Raw genomic sequence first — 21,486 nt, 5'->3', positions numbered from 1 at the left:
AGAGGTGTTGTACAGGTGCTGTTTCAAGAGCAAATCAGGAAAACCTGTTCCTGTAGGGCTGACTTCCCTCTCCCATCCTCCACGTGCTCTTCCAAAGAGAAGGGATCAGGCAGGATTGTCACAAGGGTTTTTTCCCTGTGCCTTACTGCATTCCATATGGAACCTCCTCCATGTCAGCGGCCAGAGGGTTTGGGGTCCTTCTGTGTTGCTGTTATTAGCACAGGAATTACCTGATACATTCACTCCATACCTTCATCCCTGAGCCTGGGCAGCCTCAGGACGTCCTGCCTCCAGTGTTATTTTATTTCCTCCCATCTACTTAGTCCAGACAACAAAGGTAAATAAATAAATAAATAATTCAGAAAACAACACCAAGGAGAAAGCTTTCTTTAGATTATCTTGTATGTTATCTTATGGGAACATAACAAAGACACAATATTTGATGACATTATTAAATCGACACGATTTGCTTGGCAGCACCACCTGTAAGTGCACTGCAGGCAGGATGTGACCCTCTGCATCTAATTCCACTATAAATTCATTCCTTCCAGCAATCTAAGAGCACTAAGAAACAGGATATTAAAAGATTTCAGGCCTGATCCAATAAGGTGTTAAACAAGTCCTCAACTTTAGGTATAGCAGTGGTGCCATTGTGTCCTTGCACCCTAAAGCTGGCTCTGGGGGGGAGATGCTGAACCTGGCTCTGGGGTGGGATGCTGAACCTGGCTCTGGGGTGGGGATGCTGAACCTGGCTCTGGGGGGAGATGCTGAAGCTGGGGCGGGGGGCAGATGCTGAAGCTGACTCTGGGGGGCAGATGCTGAAGCTGGGGCGGGGGCGGGCAGATGTTAAAGCCGGGTCAAGGGGGCAATTTGGGAGCGGGGGCTCCTTTGGAAGGCTCTGGCCGAGGTGCACACGGGGCTGTGGGGTGAGGCAGCCCCGTGTGCCCCGTGGGTAACTCCGTGTGCGTTCGCAGGCTGTGACAGCGAGCACTGGGGGCCCCACTGCAGCAACCGCTGCCAGTGCCAGAACGAAGCGCTCTGCAACCCCATCACGGGCGCCTGCGTGTGCGCCGACGGCTTCCGCGGCTGGCGCTGCGAGGAGCTCTGCGAGCCGGGCACCTACGGCAAGGGCTGCCACTTCCAGTGCCAGTGCCACCACGGCGCCACCTGCGACCACCAGACCGGAGAGTGCCACTGCGCGCCCGGCTACACCGGCGTGTTGTAAGTGCGGCAGGAGCGCGCCGGGACTGCCTGGAACTGGCGTGGGTCAGACGCGTTTAACGCGAGGAGGAGTTGGCTGAGTTTACACCCTGTTATACACTGGCCTTTGGAGAAACCAGGGAACGGGATTTCAGAGAACCTCTGTTCTTGCTGCTGGTTATACCTGTGTCCCTGAAGGCAGCCTTCAAAGAGACCTGGAGAGGGACTTAGGACAAAGTGATAGAACAAAGGGTGATGGCCTTAAACAGGGATAAATGGGATATTGTAAAGGAATTGTTCCCTGTGAGGGTGGGGAGGTTCTGGCACAGGGTGCCCAGAGAAGCTGTGGCTGCCCTGGAGGTGTCCAAGGCCAGGTTGGATGGGGCTTGGAGCATTCTGGGATAGTGGAAGTTGTCGACCCATGGCAGGAGTTGGATCTGGCTTCAATGTCTCCTCCAACCCAAACCATGCTGGAGTTCTATGATTCCATGCTGTTAAAATAAAATATAGTCCTAAAATAAGCTTAAAAATAATTTATATGTTCCAACTTGTGCAACAACTCTACCTGTTCCTAATTCCAGAATGTGAATACAATCCAAATTACAGTGGAGTTTTGATAAGCAGTTGGACTCTCCCCTCATTAGCAGTCCAGTGCAGCATCAAATGGGACTTTTCCATCCCCAATTTATTTGACTTTCAATCTAACTGAGAAAGCATTGCTGTTAACTATATCAGCTTAGTATCTAGGGGGTAAATTTTAAGCACAGAGAGCAAGGATTTAGCGGTGTGACTCCTATTAACTTTAACGAGAATCATGTAGCTAAATCCCCATCCACCACACGGAAAGTTTACCAGTAGGATTCACAAAATCTGCATATTAATTTTAGGACAGCAAGCAATAGTTTCTTGTTTAAAATTGCCCACAGTGTAACATCAGTTCTCATTAGAGATCTTTCAGTAGCTTCAGAAGTAATTATGTTTTTCAGAATTATTTAAGGGGAAAAGAGAATTTAGTCACTGAATTTGGTGGGAGATCTATTGTAGGTGAGTTAATACTTTTGCAGTCTATTATTATTTGTTGACCTGCATGAAGGGGAAGGTAAAAAATAAGGACAGAGTTAACCCTCATAAATAAGTGATAGGCCTTGTGAATATTTTATTTAGTACCCGATTTCCTCCTAGACTTGTGACCTCAGTCGTGAAGCACTCACTGCTAAGGACTCCACTTACTCTTGGGGTGCTCCCCTTGACATCAGGGGTCAGTTCCCAGCAGGGCCAGCCCCTGATGTTGTAGGGACATTCTCATCAGAGGACAGCCAGCTGGGGGACTGCATCCTGTCGTTTCAGAACCTCGGTGCTGAAAGCTCTGATGTGCAGATGTAGGAGACCCTGGGTTTTGCAGGGATTACACCCAAAATTGCCCCCCACAAGTACTGAGAGAGACTCAGTGAACTTAAATAGCCTTTAAATGATGTTGAGTCCTTGCCAGTCCATTATACACTGCAAATGTTAACACTCAGTAGTGACTGGAGGAATTTCAAGCGTTTTAATCCCGTCCTTTTATTCTGTTTGCAGCTTCTTTTATTGCCATGTCATATAATTCATATTGAAGGCTTCATCCTGCAACTCGTATTTTCCTGGGCTATTTTAATGCTTATGGGCTGTCCTGTGGAGATGGGTGGGATTTGGTACATGCAGAAAGGTTACACACATGCATCAGCCTTACAGGGCTGGATCCATGGCACATAATCAGCCCCAGCAGAAATAAAAGGACTCTCAGCTAATTGGCAGTGCCAGCTGAGCCTTACTGAGGGTTCATCATTTGCATGAGCACTCCCATGATGAGCTGTGTTTGTGTTTTGCTCATTTGCTGTTCCCTGCGAGCTCTGCAAGCTGATCTCTGTTTTGTGTTCTCTCCCCACAGCTGCGAGGAGCGGTGTCCCCCCGGCAGCCACGGAGCGCAGTGCGAGCTGCGCTGCCCCTGCCAGAACGGGGGCGTTTGTCACCACATCACTGGGGAGTGCTCCTGTCCTGCTGGATGGATGGTGGGTACTGCTGCTCCTCACCCAGGGGCTGGAGCTGCGTGTTCACTGTTCACTGGCTCAGCTGATGTGTGCCAGCCAGGCTCTAACAATTCCCAAACTGGAACCACATTTGCTGGGTGTGCACAGCACCTGCACAGACAGGCCACCACTTTGGGACCTGCCACCTTCCCTGGAAGTGTCCAGAAACATGTGGGTGTGGCACCTGGGGACAGGGGTTAGTGATGGCCTTGGCAGTGCAGGGGGAATGTTTGGACTTGATCATCTTGGGGGGCTTTTCCAGCCTTGGTGGTTCTGGGATTCTCTGACTGGTAGGTGCCATCACAGAGTTTAAAAACAACAGCATGCCACAAGACAAGAGGGTTGTCTGTGAGTTCCAGTTCCTTGGAATATTCCCTGCAGCCTTGTACACAGTACCCTGACACAGGACAGAAAGCTCAAAGCCCAGCTCAGCACTGTCAGAGGCACAGGGGGCTTCTCCCCCCTTCAGGGGAGAGGGGGAAGCCAGGGGGAATGCAAGGCTCAGGCAGGCAGCAGAGCTGAGCCCAGGGCACAGTTCAGTGTCCTGTCCTTGCCCAGGCACCACTGCCATTGATTGCCAGAGATTTGCTTGTGTCAGGGCTTGCACTGCAGAGAGACAGCTGCCCTAACCTTTAATCCTCTGTGTCAGGAAAGCAATGCCAAGCATTTTCAAAGTCCTCAACTTTATCAATAATGTAATAATGAACTCTCTTGGGGCACGCCAAGTCTCAGAGGCCTTCATCCCATTTAGCTGTACTAAACTTCCTGGCATTTTTCCTCTATCTGACAATTAGTCTCTTGGCAAATTTGCTGGATTTTAAAGCATGCAAGTACTCTGAATTTTTTATTTTTACATGGAAAGCCCTGCAGATCATCCCACAACTGTGAATTGTGATGGGGACTCTCTACCTGTTCAAACACACAAAAGCTGAGAGAGGTTTATCCTTTCCATTATACTTATATATCCATTTATACATATATATTTCCATTTATACATATATCAACTGCTTTGAGTTCAAAAGCACCACCTATGAGATGCTGCAGTACATCAGCAACAATGTTCTGTAGGACAGCATTGCTGTCCTTAATTTTTGGTGGTAAATATCTCTAACTAGAGAGCTGGAATCTCTCTAACACCACCCATCATGGCAAGGGTGGTGATGAGGTTATTCCATTTCAAATGACAAAGGCAAAACTTGTCAGAAGTATGAATATGGCCCCTTGCCCTCACCTGGCAAGCAGTGGTGGCAAAGGAAAGATTCTTTCCTTGAGTGCTGGAGCATTAGGAAAACAATTCACATATTTCTGAGGGCCTATCAGTCCATTCTGGCACTACCCCCCTAAGAAATGATCAATGAAGTGATTCACATAAAAATATTACTTTTTTCATCTCTTCTCCTGCATGCCAAGATTTCTCAGGATCTAAGGTGTTTTGCTGTATTCTTCCTTACTTGTATTTTATCAGGAGCTTTCTCCTCTTTTTCAAAGCTAAAACATCACTAAACAAATAAGAATAGCAGAATAGAACAGGAATTTTTAGATGTCTTTTAGGATGCAGCACAGACCCTAAGAAGAACCAGAGCACTGCACAGCAGCTGTGGTTGTATTCTGGCCCAGTCCTGCCCAATTCCTTACAGCCTGGAGTTCTTTTATGCATTTTTAGGAGCCCAGAGAGACTTTTCTGAAAACTGTGTTGGCTGCTCTGTCCCTGGAGGAACCCTAGAGTTAACAATTGATGTTTGAAACAAGCATAACTGAAAATGGAAGAGAAAGATCAAGTATTCTGCAGAATGAAACTGAAATTATAAGTAAAAGCACTCAGCTTGTAAATGTTGAGATTTTAAGTATAAAGGGTCTCTCCAGGGTTTTAATGAAAAGCTGTAATTCAGTGTACAGAGAGGATAACAAGTGTGTTTTCATGCTATATTTTTAACTCTTGGTGGTTGGAAGGGTTTGGGAAGTGAGACATGAGGGGGCTGTAAAGGAGCAGGCGAGATGGGATTGCTAGACAGCATTCATTTTATTTCACACCACGGGTTTCTGTGACACCAGGAATTTTACTTGCTGATTTTGAGGCTTGAGACTGCACACATATATATTGAATATACCATCATTTTGGAAGGAGAGAATTCTCCCTAGATTTATACAAGTGCAAATCCACTTGGACTTTATTGCTGCTGGATGAACTGCAACTTTTATCCTTTCCTAGGTTGGCTTATTAACAGGAGCTCAGCTCCCTTGGGGTTTGGTGGGATGGGGAAGGGAAGGCATTGACTTTAAAAGGAAGAAGTTCTGGGGTTCTGAGGTTCTTCCTTGGATCTGCCATCTTCAAAGCCTGGTTCTTTTATGACCTGTAATTTCTTTCCTCCCACCAGTGCTGAATCTCCCAGCAGCAGGAGTTCCTTGGATGGTGTCCTGTGGGACTTTACTGCCCCATGGGTTCCTCACCAGGAGGATGGTGGCCAACAGCCTCTATTGTTGAACAGTCAACAGAACATGGCTCCCAGCATCCCACCACGTTGGGCTTTTTCCACTTCTGTGCCTTTGTGGCTGTGGAGTTTAGTGGGTGGCTGCTTTAGGGCCTCATTAACAATTTACAGGTTTAATTCTATACATCTTTCTCATTTGCAATATTAAATTCTCCAAGCGCTCTCAGGAAGTGGGGAGAGAAGTTAATTTAGCATTTACAACGCTTCTCAGAAGCCCTTTTGAAGGACTAGATCTCTGTGCTCAGGAAAGCAGCAATATTTCCTGATGTGACAGAACATTTGTCACTGGCAACTCCCCCTATTTGGCCCCAGACCCCCTTCCCAAGGCATGGTGGGGCTGTGGAAATACAGCACATTCTGCTCATCACTTCTCTCCTATTGATTCTGGCCATTGTGCAGCAACATTTGTATTTTTGTCTATTTTTCTTTCTGTTGTGGATTTTAAATGTGGGGGTGTCTGCAAAAATGGAGAAGGAAAAAAATCTTTTCTGTCCTACAAAATACAGGAAACAATGTCAAAAGCAGAAGCTGATGAGATCAGGGCCTTAAAAAGGTGCTGATGGGGTGAACTTTGCTGATTAGATGTATAAGCAGCAGGAAATGTTGGTCTGACATTTGATCCTCTAGAGAGGGATGTTTTGAATTCCCTTAGTACATATTAATGCAGAAAGTACAGCTAAAGATTCTCTTGGCTCCAGGGGGATGCATCCCAGAGTATTGCTTTCTCATCATTTGTTGATAGAAATCCTGTTCCTTTTGAGACATGAAGGGAGAAAGTATTTATTATCAAGATAAATGGACACTTAGGTTTTCAGATATATAGTGTTGTGTATTACTCAAGTCCAGAGACACCAGTTTTTAACTCTGTAATCTGAAAGTTCTTGAACTGAGGCCAACCTGTCTGTTTTACAGCCAAGGAGCCACATAGCCCTGGTTGGGAAAGGCTCAAAGTATCTGTTTTATGGTGACATTGAAGAGCAGCCTCTTCACTTTGGGGCTGTTGATGCAGCTAAACTTCCCAAGCCCCAGGGAGTGAAGGCAGCCCTTATATTCCTGGTTTTTACTTTGAATAAGTTGTGCCTGATAACGTGCTTTGTTCAAAACCCAGAGGCCCCAGGGCTTGCTTAGGGAAACAGAGAAATTAAACCCAAATAATCCTGTGGCCAGACACTGTTTCTGTCTCATGCTGGGCACTGTGGTGGCACTGGCAGCAGCACCACTTGCTGCAGATGCCAAACATTTTCCATTATAGGACCACAACTTCAGATCCCAGCACTGCCAGACTTGTTTTGGCTGAAGTTCCTCAGTTGGATGCCAGCCTCAGGCTTTATATTTGCTCACAGGGAGAAAAACATTCATACAACTTCTAAGAAAGTCTGGGGAAATCCTTGTAAGGCCTTGATACTTGGCAGAGACATTATGGGATACCTGGGGGGAAACCACCTGAGACTGGCAGGTAAATTTTCCAAAGACATGGCCCCACACAAGGGTGAGCATTCGCTGCCCTGGGGCTGAGCAGCTGGAGCAGGGATTACCTGGGAGCTGCTTTGCTTGTGAGCAGTGCCAGGGGCACAGCAGGGACAGTCTGGCTGTGCTGCACTCCCAGGGCTGGGTGAGCAGGGAGGGGAAGGACGAAACAGGGATGAGAATTTGGGTCTGGGTGGAGGAGAGGATTGAAAGGATGGATTTGGAATAGACTGGAATAAAGAGGCAGGAGAGCAGAGGACTGGGAGCATACAATGGGATGTGGAGTTGAGGCAGGTCAGGGACTGAGATGTGGCTCCAAGGCTGGGGATAAAGAGCTGGGAGGATGCTGGATGCTGCATCCTGTCACTGTTTAGGGATTAGGTAGATATTCCACTGCAAAATTCCTGTGGCTTTCCCAAAGCTCTGGCAGATCCATTCTGTGCTGCTTTGAGAGATGGATGTGTGGCTGGAGAGAGCAGAGGGAGCAGAGTGAAGGGTGTGAAGGGCAGTAGAGGAATCTCCAGCCTCCAGTTGGGTTGGATGAATGAGACTGGCTGAACAGGAGAGATTGTCACAGACCATCAAAACCAGCACAGCTACACCCTCCCAGAGCAAACCTCCCAACAATCCCTTCCTTCCCCAAACCTCCCAACAATCCCTTTCTTCCCAAACCTTCTCTGTGCAGCTTTTCAGACTCTCCATTTCACAAAAACCCCAGGAGCACAAAGCAGCCTTGTAGACTTCTCTGGTTGCCTTCAACTTCTCCCCCATCTTGGTGTGGCTGTTCAAGGGGCAGTGCAAGCCCAGCTGCAGTTTGTGGGGGAGATCCAAGGAAGAGAATTATCCCTGAGTGTGCAGTGGTGAGAAAAATCCCTTCTGGAGTCAGGCCAGGCAGGCATTTACTGTGGTAGCAGAGTTTTCAGACTGTTGTTAGCACATCTTATGCAGATAAAATATTGCTGCTACACTTACATCTAGTTTTAGCAAGGACAATAAAATTCCAAGCTGCATCGAGAAATTTATTGCATTATGAATGTTGACTGAAATATTGCTCTTTCTACAACCTTACCAGGGGCTGGTGTGTGCACAGCCTTGTCCTCCTGGAACCTTTGGAATTAACTGCAGCCAGGACTGTCCATGCCACAACGGAGGGCACTGTGACCCCGTGACAGGAAAATGCCTGTGTACAGCTGGCTATATAGGAGACAGGTAAAAATCAACCCCCAAAGCCTTTCATTTTAACCATGGACTGTCAATATTTATATCCCTTCTAGGACAATCTTCCTCCCTGAAAAATGGTGTTATGTTTCTATTGCTCCAATTAGGTTCATCCTTCTGAAGCACTTCAAGCAATATAAATGTGGCAATGTTATTACTTTTTATTGGCAATGCTCTCCATTTACAGAGGTTTTTAATATAACTTTTAAAATTTAATGGATTAAATTTAATTTAGATATTTACAGTGATAAATTTAATAGAGAGCATTACATGTTTACAAGATATGTAAATGAAGTATCTTTATACAAATTAATATCCTCAAGAGTAAGCAATGCTGCAGTTTAATGTCTCCTTCATTCTTCTGTGCTGCTGTAGCACTGATCCATCTCAGCCACCAGCAAAAGGTGATAAATCCTCAAAATTTATAAAGGAGAGCCTTCACCCATGAATCGATCAGAGCAGATGATAATATTGTTTTACCAAGGTGTCATGGATTCAGCAAAATGACTGCACAGCAAAGTCAATGAGGGATTGCAGCACGTGCTGGCTTAGCCTGCAGCTAATCCTGGCTAGCAAAGGTTGGGGAGTGCACTTAAAGCAGCTCCCAGGAGCACTTTGCACAGGACCTGTGGCACCAGGGTTTGCAGAGGTGCACAGCTCACCAGTGGATGTTGTGCTAAAGCACTTTCTCCTCTATATTCCCTTTTTTATTAGCTGTATACTGACATATGCTACAATTACATTTTTATGCAACAAAGCTCACTGGACTTTCTCATCTCTGCCCTCACTGAATAATCAGCAGGTTGTTGGAGCACAAGCATCCAACCCTCAGCCCTGTGGGAGGGTCAGAAAGCTGCTCCTTCCCATTGCACGTGGAGCTTCCCTGTTTCCATTTTATGGACAGTTATAATTGGAGGGGGCTCTGGAGTTTATGTCAGGATTTGCATGGGGTTGAATAGGGAGGAAATACTAATTTTTTCCAAGTAATTTAGAGGAGAAGACATCAATGTGCCTCTCTTCCCCATTCTCCATCTGGAGACTGTTTCCAGACACGTGGTACCATATCATTCCTGTTTCTCTTTCTCTTTGTGGAGACTGAAGGAGGCAGCTGTGCAGCCTGGGCCTTTACAGTGGGGACCACACTTGAATTCCAAGCTGCTCCCAGTGCTGGCCATGCTGGGGGAGGCTCACAGAGCCTCTCTTGCTCTCTTCATTTGGTTGTTGCCCACCCTGATGGATTCCTGGCTGTGGATGGATCAATGCAATCAAGTGTTGGAGCTGTTGGGAGCTCCCAGCCAGCAGCCTGCATCCTGTTGGGGATGAGGAAAGGACATGGGAAGAGGATTTTGCTGCTGATTGCCCTCAGAGAGGGGCTGGAGGAGGCAGCACAGGGAGAGACTGGGCAGAGGAGGCACCTTAGGGAAGACTTGGCAGGAGCTCACAGGGCTTGTCCTTGAGCAAAGGGAGTGTGGACTCGTGAGGTCTGTACTTGGAGAAAAGTGAGAGACATTCAGACTCTAAAGAGAGACGTAACTTGGGAAGAGAGTAAAAAAATAAGGCAGAATCAGTTGGGAGAAGTGGAAAAGAAGTGAGGGAAGGTCACATTCTGGACCTGCATCCAAGCAAAACCCTTGGGAATGGCTCACCTTCCCCATCCCAGAGCAGGGAAGTAAAAGATACTGAGAGGAGAGGCAGGAGAGCAGAAATGCAGGTGTGTGAAAGGATGAATGAGAAGAGGATCGAAAAGGTAAACAGGCAGTTAGGAAAGCTCTGCTGCAGCATGGTAAAATTGGATTAGCCTAGAAATTCCCACCTTTCCAACAGGTTCCTGCAAAATCAAAGCATGTTCATCTCTCAGCCTTTAATCCTCCTTCCATAAGGGAGGGGAAACCTCAGGTCTGTTGTGTCCAGCTGCAGTTGTGCTGCTCCTCGGGTCTGGGCAGCCCTGGTTTGTACTGGCTGTGCTGGTTTGTTCTGAGCACACACCTGCCTCACCTGCCTGGGGGCCCACTGAGTTCTGTGAGGGACAAGGTCTTTAAAGAGTCTGAGTGTCTGTCCTTGGTTTTGTGTTCACACCACAGGGACAATGGGACAGACCAGGCAGCTCCAGCTTAGCTCAGAGTCTGTTTTACCCTCTGCATCTCCTGCAGCTGTTGCAGTGTCACAGCAAAAAGGAGAGCAGGAAAATCTGCTACACAACAAAACACTGCCTGCTTTAACATTTTACAAGGCATTGAAAAAAATATCAATAATGACAGATACTGCGAATAACAGCAATAAAGACATAAATACATTTTACCTACTATCATCTTAAAATTGTCAGTAAGTACTATATAATGCTCCAGTTCATCATCATGTGCAGAAGATAATAACACACAGTTAGATAAATATCTGTGCAGATGAAATGGTCATAAAGGTCTGTGTGAGTGTAATTGCCACACTTTTGTTCCCTACCTGTTTTCCAAGGGTGGCACTGCACTAAATCTCTAGGAAATTGGCAGCACTGTTAATAACTGCAGGATGCTTTGTGTTCACTGAAATGACTGGATCTGTCATGGAAATGTGTGTTTTACAAACTGGAAAGGAATAATAGCAGAGGCACAGTTAGAAGCTGAGAATGGAGTGTTTCAGAATTGAGTGGCTCACAGGAAAAGTGAACATGCTGGTTTAGCTTTGTTTTCCATATTGCCCTTAAATCGAAAGATTGAATCTTAACAGAATAAATCTCACATTTATTAGAACTGTATGGGCAGATTTACTCTCCTGTTGTCGTGTTTGTACTTGTATCTCTTATCTCCAGGTTAGTGCATTTTGGCTTTTCATATTTGTCTGTGCTACATAAACGTGGTCATTGTTCCAAAACAAAGAGGACAGCCTAAAAAACTTCGCAGTATTATTTCTTAAAAAAATAAAATTGTGGGGAGAAATGTAGGAGTATGTACTAAGTTCATCTCTTAAGCATGCTGTCTTCTGTTTAATATTTTGTGAAATTGCTTCCATTAATTCTACAGGTGACAGCCATATTATCCTATCCCAACCCAAATAATTATGGTACATATTAAAGTTCAGTGGATATTATAATACGAATCTCCCCAGATAGGCAGAAAGCAATGTAAATTAAACAAGAAACATAACTAGGGCTTAGCAGCTCATTTTGTAATTTAATTGAACAATGTATCTGGTTGTTAATGGTGCTATGGACACATTAGATTGATATGTTGCAAAGGAAAGATGTTTAAGTAGAGAGCTAATTCCTGCTGTGATTATTCTCATGTTCCAGAGGAGTCATTATTAGTATTCTTTGTATAAAATTCATTAGCGGTAGCTGCTTGATCTCCAAATAAATAAGTTGGTTAAATTGTTAGTAGAAAAAGGCTAATTATGTAAATGGATTAGGTCGTCAATATTTCATTTCCAGATGCTTTTCTCCCTGCTAGGTAATGCTTCATCCTCTATAAATATAGAATGATACAGTGCACTATTGACTAAGAATTCACCCCGTGGAGCTCAGAGCTCTCCTGCTCACTCAGGGTCTGTGCAGCAGTGGGGACATGAGGAGCTTCATTGTTCCTCCTTGCATTTCATTTGCTGAGAGTGTTCCAGCCCCACTGTTCCCATTCTTTGCTGGCTCTTTCCTTTGCAGCTGAACCCCCTGAGAGCAGCAGGGCTCTCTCTCTCTCCCTCTCTGGTGCCTCTCCAGATTCTTTCCCTCTTTGTCCCAAACTCCTCTCACTGTGGGTCTCGTATGAACTCCTCAACTCGGATTTGCAACCAGCAGCTGCGTTGGTGCCTGCTGGAATTAAATCACCAGCAGGCCCTTTGCTGTGTTCATTTATTTTTAGTAAAACGTGATAATCTGAAGCTGCAAAACTAATGCCCTTCTTATATACTGCCTGTGTTCATTGCAGTTTTGCCTGGCTTGCATCACACATTAATCTTTTATTACTGATCATTATATTAACTCTCACCTGCCAGCTGTGAAATGACCTGCAGAAAGACATTTAACAATTGCCTCCATCCACTGAGTTTACAGTATACACTTTAATCAATGCTCAGGCTTAAATTAATGCTGATAGGCAATTTCCAATGCCTGGCATCCATGTGATAAGGGAATTGGGCTTTTCTGGGCTTCTTTTTCTGTTTTTATTAACTGAAAAGGCCTATCTGTATTTCACGGTGGATCATGTAAACTGTGGTACTGACTCATTGCAGAATTCTGAAACCACTGAATTATGGCAAGCACACAATCAGTTGCTTTCTTCAGGACCTTAGCTGAGCTTTTCCAAGTAGGAAATAATCTGAACTCTTAAATTGGTTGTGTAGGACAAGGAAACAGACTTTTTGACAATCTCAGAACATATCCAAGTAGGGAGATATTTTTATCAGTGCATGGAAGGTGCAATTTAAAACAATCTGTGTAAAGTGTTTGCAGTTCCAATTTTATGTGCATCAAATATTAAAAATGTTGGCAATTTTTAAGAAGATTCTCCACTAAGGAGCATGAAAGTGATTTTTATGGAGATTTTATACTACTGAGCTACCCTGGAGTAGGAGAAGAATAGCAAATTTAAGCTTTTAGTTACTCAGAACACACTCAAAACACAAAGGGGTTTCTTTTCTCCTTGTTGGTACAAAACTGATGCAATGTCAACAAAGAGGGCAAGTAAAACTAAAGCATTGCTGGAAACATTTTGCTCAATATTGCTAAATACACTTTCCCTTTTATCCCTCCTCATCACTGAGAGGGCCATTCAAGGGAGGTACGCAGTACTCCTGTGATAAAGAGAAGTCAAACAGGTGAAGGGTTTTATAATAAAATATTTTATTGCCTCTCAGTTTCTTACGATTGATGAACACAATTGTCAAGGTCCAGGAAAGAAGAATGCATTTTGTGAATGAAGGTAACATGAACTGATGCAAATTTAGCAGGATGTAATTGGGCATGGATGAGTGCAGTTTCTCTCAGCAGCAATTTGCACGCCCAAGATACCCCATCACTCCAGTGATGCCATCAGTTCAGTGCTACTTCCATAAATGAGCAGGGATTGCTCTGGGTGGTATTTAGTTCATTAACAAAGAGGTTCCTGTGTAAAAGCAATGTCCTGCTGGCCTTGTGGGTGTAACTGGTCCCATGTCCTGTGCCGTGGCAGGTGCCAGGAGGAGTGTCCCGTCGGCACCTACGGCTTCCAGTGCGCGCACGCCTGCGCCTGCCAGAACGGCGCCAAGTGCTACCACGTCAACGGGGCCTGTATCTGTGACCCTGGCTTCAAAGGCATCCACTGCCAGGAGAGAATGTGTCCTGAAGGCTTCTATGGCCTCAAGTGCAACAGGAGATGCCCCTGCAATGTTACCAACACCCTCAGGTATGTACGTCATGTAATGTTCTAGCGCAGGGACTGGTATAATAAAAGCATTGGGAAAAAATTCAGCTAACTACACCTACTGTCCTTTTCTCTGTAGTTTTAAGTACAAACCCAGAGAGTTTCTCTGGTTTGCAAAATTTTGATTTAAACAACCTCAGGTTTGGAACCATAAGCCTCAGTCCAGCCAGATAGTAAGCATGGATCTATTTACAGTTCTGTAACACCTGAAACAGCCTGACATACAGCTTTATCCTGTAAATCCTCAGGCATAAGAACCACCAGATGATGCTCATATGTGTGGATAATAACCCAATGAAGTTTAAAAAATAGATACATATTTACTCAGATCCATCACTTTCCCTCTTTTTTATGACATGGATTTGCCTGTTAGATCTATAGACAGCAAGGGGACTTTCAACATGAAACCTAATTTGCTTCAGCTGATGTCTCATGGCAAATTACCTTGTTGGAAACACTTGAGGCCAATGTATAAATAGACTGAAATCAATATCCCTGAGTCAGTCTGTGGAACTGTAACATGGTTGACATTGTCAAAATAGACTCCTTATATGAGCCCATTTTTGCTCTTCATTCTCTTTGTGTTTGAGGAAAATATTCAGGAAAATAAATATTAGGGAATTATACCTACAATGGAATGAGCCTCACTTAAAAGGTCAGAGTTTGATGTTTTATTCCCTTTTTTGCTTTTTTAAAGATCTGATTCTTGAGGTTCTCTTTACTCTGAGGCAGAGCCACAAACAGACTTGAGCACTTTGAATTTGCTTTTCCATTTTAGGCTTGAATAAGTTTTCCAAACCTTGAAAAGAAGGAAGAATTTAAGACTCTTCCCTATTATCCTCTTTGTTACCTTAAGTAGCTCCTTGCCTTGTTTTACTGACTGCTGGAATTGCTGTTTGGAGAATCCTCACTCCCTGTATTGCAGTAAAGGGGGGCCTGGACAGCCAAACCCCCTGGCCTGAGCTGTGTGATGTTCTGGAGCCACATTTCCTCACCTGCACAGTGCTGAGCCCCTCAGCTCCCTCTGGATTCCCTCCTTTCCCTGCCCATTGCTGTTCAGCAGGCAGAGCCAGTTTAGGGTTGTGTAGGCTTCAGGGGAAGGTGGAGATAATTGATGCCCAGGCAAAAATGCCCTTGATAGCCATTCTTCAGTTTGGAACCAGACAGGTGGGGACCTGACTGTTCTGCTGATGCTGACAAACCCACCTTGCCATCTTGCTGCTGTTAAAATAAAAACACACTCAATTATGTGTGCAAAAAATGGCACCTCATTTGTGTGCACACACAGACACACACACAAACACTTCAGGGAAATCTGTCTGTGCACTTGAGGTAGACCCTATTTGTCTCAGTCCTGGAAACAAACAGGTGATTTTCCTTGTGAATTCAGCTGTGAGTGGTGAGGCTTTGCTTACATGAAAGTCAGAGCTCACAATGGATTATTTAAAACTTGTAATTGTGGTGATACAACTCCTGTGCAGCAAGAGAGCTCCAGCACAATTGGGTTTGACAGCCAGGATCCAAAGGGTTTGAGGCTCCCAGGGAGCTCTGTACAAGAGTCTCCCATCGCTTCTGATTATGTTGTGTATCATGAAATCACTGCAAAAATACCATCCCTGAGGCAAGAACTGCACATTATACACAAAGGTTAGTGCTGTGTTGTACTGAGGATGGGGGATGCCTCAGGAATTACTGCAGGGGGAGCTGAGGGATGAATTCCTCCATGTCACATCACTGCAGCACTGTGGCAAATCCAAGTGGAATTGCTCCTCAGGTGTAAAATGTTCTGCAGGTGTACAGGAGGGTGAGAATATGCTCATGGTCAGCAGCTGACACTTGTGTCTTCACCCCTCCTGAGCCTGCAGAAACCTGTTTGTTTCCATGAAGGTAGAAACAGAATGGAAGGACTGCAGGCCACAGGCAAGGCTGAGCTTGGCTGCAGTGTCAGCCATGTGCTCAATTCATTAAGAGTCTGTTAGGTGGGATAAGACTGCGGGTTGGAGGGTGAAAGAATTCACCCTGTGTTACTCAGAACTACCTGGGAGGTGCTCTGTGAATTTGCCAGAGGATCTTTCCTGAAAGAAGAGACGTGCACCTTCCAGCTGTGAGAAAAGAAGAGGTCTCAGAGAGGTTTGAGAGAGCTCAGAAAGGGGGAGGATTGAATCCTCCCCCAGCTCTTTTCTGGGCATGTGGTCATTCCTACACACCCTGCCTGTGCCTGCTTGCTGTCTGATGGGAACATTTTATTCCTTCCCTCCCAACACTGCTCCGTCAGCGTCCCTTGCAGCATCCTCTGCTGAGATGGAATCTCTAGTTCCTTAATAAATGAGTCTGGTCTCTCTGTTGATAAAATCTCCCTTTTTCCTACATCTTATCACTGCTGTTATGGAACAAAGAGATACCAGCAAGCTGTAGGTCAGTAAATGTTCTTTCATTCATCCGTGGGATTTCAGCTCTCCACTTTTCCACCAGCTCTGCAGAGTGCTGTCAATTGCTGAGCCAAGGAGCCTCAGAGCTGGTGGAAAATGACCTTTTCCAAAGGCACTCCAAATTCTGAACAAATCTTCGTGCTGATTGTTTAACCAGTCCCATACAGTGCATTTCTTTTCCCATCCTTCCCTGAGTGTTTGTTCATATTGAAACTGGGTTATTCCAAAGTGACTCATTTACCCACAGCCATCTATTTTCCCCAGGAGCAGTTTAAGCTCTTGGCTACTTGTTGTGATCCCCAGGTGTGGAGGATAATTATTAAACACCTGTAGAAGGTGAAGGAAACTCCTGTCCCTGGATTTGTCTCATTGATTTGCTTATTGGAGATTTTACTGGAATGGGAAGTTCTGAGGGCTTTGAGGAGTAGCTGAGGAGGAACAGTAGGAAATACACAATCAGCTTTTCCATTTTCATAGATCTATCTATTTTAATGTCTGAAGAAATCAGAGTGATCATCTAGTCTAACCTCCAGCATGGTAATGACTGAAGGACACCATCCAATAATTTCTGCATCAAAGCACACTGAAAGGCACTTTGTACAGGACTTTGAACAACCCCACAATTAGGTGATTTAGAATGTGGTGGTGACTTGGACTGTCCTTCCACAGGGAAGGATACACCTGTAAAAAACTCCCCTCTGCAAAAAGTCCATGTTGAGACAGTCTACAGGAGCTGGAAGGGAATAATCCTGGCTTGTTCTTCTGTCAGGCAGGGAGGGAAATGAACAGCTGGGGTAGTCCTGGGCACCCCCTCTTCCTGAGCACTGGTGTGGAGCCAGCCTGGGGAGCCCTGTGCCCCTGGTAATGTCTTTCCCAGGTCAGAGATGTGAGAAGGAAGGAAGCCACTGGGACAAAGGCAAATGGAATGGGCAGATCTCCAGAGGCTCCAGTTACTGCCTCAACATCAGCAAGATGGGGAGGACCAAACCCCATAGAGCTTCCATGGAGTTCTGCCTTGATCTGAGTCAATAATGTGCTGGACAAGGCTGGCTCTGAAGATGTGCTGGACTGAAGGAGCAGCCCTGCAGCCTCACTGGGGCCACTGCTTTAAAGCAAAAGGCGTTTTAGTAAGGGAGACTGGATGTAGCATGGACACCATAAAACAGAAAATGCTGTAAAATAAGGATTAGGCTGCTGATAACAAAAATGAGAGGACTGGTGCTGCTGTATAAACAGAAAATCAGAAAATTCACTGGGAAGGTGTTGCTTTGGCTGAAATATGTGTGGATAACAAATTCAGAATTTGGAACAGACCATGCTGTCTAAAACACTTCTCATTTGCCTTGAGAAATTTACCTGCTTTCCTCAGATTTCCTCAAAATTGGATGCTTAAAAAAATTAAAGGTGAAAAATGCCCTTATGCTTTTCAGTTCAGCAAATTTTTTTTTTTAAATAAAGTTTTTATTGCTGTAAATGTGGCTCAAAAGCCAGGGATTGCACAGTAGCTTTCAAAGTGCAGCAGGAGCCCTGGAACCTTTTCCTTGTCAGCCCTGAAGTGTGTGTGGACAGCTCTGATCCACCTCTGCTTGGCCTGGAGCCACAGGAACACTTGGCTGCCTGTGTTCACTCCTTGTTTCTACTCTGCTTCTTCCTGCGATGCAGGAGAGTTGAAGAAATAAAAGTTGTTAAGATTCAGTGCAAACTATGAAGGATAACACTGCCAAACTCTTTGAAAAGTGTGAGGTTCTCTCGCTGCTCCCAGCAAGGGTTGGAGAACAGATGTTGGTGGGTTTGCCTTTGGGATCCTTTTGGAACCCTCCCATTCTCCCAGCCATCCTTCTGTGATCCTTCTGCAGAGAAATTGTTCATTAATTTCAGTTCTTTGGGGGCTGGAGAAATGCCTCACATGCACTGTGACCCCTGCTGGCAAAATGTTAGATGGACACATGGCCTGGGAAGGTGCACTCAAAACAGGAGGGGAGAATTATACAGATATTTATAAAAAACTGTAGCTGTATTTCCTATTCAAGCTTTATTCTGCCTCAAACATTTCAGCTTCAGTCCAAATAGCATTTAATTCACTGGGCAGTCTGGATACATGAGTGTTTGGATGGGTGATAGATGAATTTCCTGGCTCTGTTCTATATCTAGGTTCATAATTTGACCAGAATGTGATTGTACAAAATGCCAGCAGAAGATAAACCTTCCTAACACACACCACACACATACAATATTCCTACATCATGAGCTGCAATATATTTAGTATGTAACTCTGCTCACTTTAATTAGGGGAATAGTTCATACAAACCAGAGAGAAAAAATAATTAATATAAAAACTTTGAACTATTTAGTGATACCTTGAAAGGGTTTCCAAAGGGAGAAAGGCATCATTTTGGAAATGGGAAAAATGAAGGCAGAAGAGTCAGTTAGGTGGCCAAGATTCCCTGGCAGGACTGGGAAGAGAACAGCTGCCTTGTGCAGTTTGGGAAAGCATCTAAATCTCAGCCTTCCTGAAGTTAACACTGCATCAGGCACCTGCATGTCAAACAAGGGCTTTGGAGGTAGGAGAAAAACAAAACCCTGATCTGCTCAAGCTGCTAACAAAATTATCCTTCCCCCAAAGGGAAGATTATGTGGGTGGAGGGACCCAAACGTCTGCATCGGATTTTTCTGGCTCACAGTCCCATGAAATGTGGACAAAGCTTTGGTGGGTCAGAATCTGCCCTCAAACTTCTACTGGCCTTTGTTTTGGAGTCCAAGTTCCCTGTCTCCAGTAGATTCTTCTGGAAAGCCTGTTTGGTTGTGATTCTTGTTTTAGTGCACATCAGGATGAGTTTTAGCCCTTAATACATTGCTTGTATCCCATGCAAAAAAGCTGCCCATGCTGATGAGGGAGCCAACCTTGGAGTAAAAACTCTGAGAGAGTGTAGTATTGTCTGCTGAATTGTCATAGTCTGACTCAAACTGCCCTGGTAATATATTGCCTCTGAAATATTTGATTTCCCCAGCAGATGCAGTTCTCATGGAAGCACATGATACATGTAGTAGTAGTAGTAGTAGTAGTAGTGGAAAGAGAGCAACACAAAATTCATTTCAAAATCCTTCTTTAATGTTGAGCTTTCTGCTCCTATTAGGTGATGATTAATAGACACGGGGGGAAACATGAGCTTTTGTTATTTTCATCTGAATGTTAAGAGGTGCTTTGTGAAAACCATATTTCAGGGACTGCTTTGTCATGGATGGTAGTTTGTTATGCTGATGAATTGTTTTAATTAGTCAGTAAAACACTATTTATGATGAAACGTTTGACACTTAGAAAATTTGATCCTTTTTAGTTGCAACACTATATGACCAACCTCTCCTAACAGAAATTGCCTGAAACATAGTTGGAAATTACATTTTATGAGGTTACCTTGAAAATTAACATATACAATATTAATTTTATAGGTGTAAAGAAACCCATTCAGCCATGTCTACAGTCTTAAACTGTAACAATAAATAATCATAAAGGAACAAAAATTGTTTCTAGGATGCAAAAAACCAGAGACAGGCCCAGAGAGAGATCCCACCTTGCAGAAGTCTATCCTTCTTGTTCTGAGACGAAAGAAAACGGGATTTCTGGCAATATTATTTCTCATCTCTCTCACTGAGGACTGCACAGTGCCATTACTGTGCAGTGCTGAGGTGCAGAGGCCACAGAGCGGGCTGAGCTCTCAGGTGAAGCCTCACACTCCCAGCTGGCCTCAGACAACATCCCCCAGGACCTCCATCCCTTCAAGCCAGGAGTTAACCCATCTCCAGCCCATCTCCTCCTCTCCCAGCCCCAGCCTCCTGCTGTGTGAAGGTGGTGCCCTGAGGAAACCTTGAGGAGGAAGAATGCCCAATAAAGATAAACAGTTTCTTGCAGGAGGAGCAGAGGGGTGCATGTTCCACCTAGGGATGCAGAAGGACAGGGCATTGTCTGTCCGCTCTTTGGGGCTCGATTTTCCTTTCTCCTTTTCTCTCCATGTGCTCTCACAACAGTGGGGAATTTACTGGATAGAAATGAAAGCCAGAGGATTAATGTTGTTCATTATGCAGCAAAGAGGAACTTGACTCATTTCCCTGCACAGCTGTGACTTAGTCCCAGGGCTCCTGTTAACTCCTGTCCCGAGAAAACCCCAAGGCTTCAGTTGTTGATCAGTTCTGGTCACTAAGGCTGAATATTCCCAGCAAAACTCTTCTTCCAAGGAAGTTTTTCCTTCCAAAGCACTTTCCTTTCTACCTGTGCCTGCTGGAAAGTTCTGCTGAGGTGGCACTCACTTTTAAAACACAAATGACAGTGGGGTGGAATGGGATGGGATGGGATGGGATGGGATGGGATGGGATGGGATGGGATGGGATGGGATGGGATGGGATGGGATGGGATGGGATGGGATGGGATGGAATGGGATGGGATGGGACGAGATAATAGAATAGAATAGAATAGAATAGAATAGAATAGAATAGAATAGAATAGAATAGAATAGAATAGAAATACTGTGCCCTTGAACTCAGGTTTATTTTCACAGCTCCCTTTATTGCCTTTCTCCACCCACTGGAAGTTCTCCTATCCCTGAACATCTTTAGCTGGCTGCAATACAGCCAAGTAGTGCAGCACGTACCTGTATACAGCTTGTAAGGATTAATGGTGTGGTTGATGTCAGTAATCCAAGTCACACTGATTTGAAAATGGAAGAGCATAAACTTCAAGGTGTAAACTACCCAGTGCTGTGGCAATTCCCAGATGTTTGGAAATGCTGGGCTATTTAGCACCAGATCCTCTATTCACATCCCAAATTATACAGCTGCTCATATCCACCACCCTAGAGAGTTTCCAGGCTTGTCCTGCTCTTAGTGTGACACGTGAAATGTTCTGGGCTGTGTTTTCCTTCCTGCCCACATCTCATTAACATCTGTCTCTTCATTAGTTGCCATCCTCTGTCTGGGGAGTGCAGCTGCAAGGCTGGCTGGGCTGGGCTCTACTGCAACGAGACGTGTCCCGTGGGCTACTACGGCGAGGGCTGCCAGGTGCCCTGTCCCTGCCACAACGGGGCCGACTGTGACAGCATCACTGGCAGCTGCATCTGTGCCCCAGGCTTCATGGTGAGTGGGGCTGGGCGTGGGGAGGGCTTTCAGAAAGCGGCTGCAAAAATAAAAGAGGGGTTTAATCTGATTTGAAATAATATTTGCATCAAAGCAGCCAAATGGGGGTCATTTT

At 45.0% G+C, this 21,486-nt stretch overlaps 1 protein-coding gene across 7 annotated transcripts in view; it reads left to right on the top strand.

The window, feature by feature from the left end:
* The window catches only part of MEGF11 (multiple EGF like domains 11), a 253,952-nt gene that overhangs the window by 159,309 nt on the left and 73,157 nt on the right, over positions 1 to 21,486 (top strand). For all 7 annotated transcript variants that reach the window (XM_036389486.2, XM_036389485.2, XM_036389488.2 and 4 more), the window contains 5 exons: positions 975 to 1,221; positions 3,125 to 3,245; positions 8,292 to 8,428; positions 13,588 to 13,800; positions 21,197 to 21,371. In XM_036389486.2, coding sequence (XP_036245379.1) covers positions 975 to 1,221; positions 3,125 to 3,245; positions 8,292 to 8,428; positions 13,588 to 13,800; positions 21,197 to 21,371 — 893 coding nt within the window. The remainder of the gene's footprint in view (positions 1 to 974; positions 1,222 to 3,124; positions 3,246 to 8,291; positions 8,429 to 13,587; positions 13,801 to 21,196; positions 21,372 to 21,486) is intronic.

The sequence above is a fragment of the Molothrus ater genome, chromosome 13 (genome assembly GCF_012460135.2).
Source record: "Molothrus ater isolate BHLD 08-10-18 breed brown headed cowbird chromosome 13, BPBGC_Mater_1.1, whole genome shotgun sequence".
Lineage (NCBI taxonomy): Eukaryota > Metazoa > Chordata > Aves > Passeriformes > Icteridae > Molothrus > Molothrus ater.
This window is presented reverse-complemented; position numbering and strand designations above follow the sequence as displayed.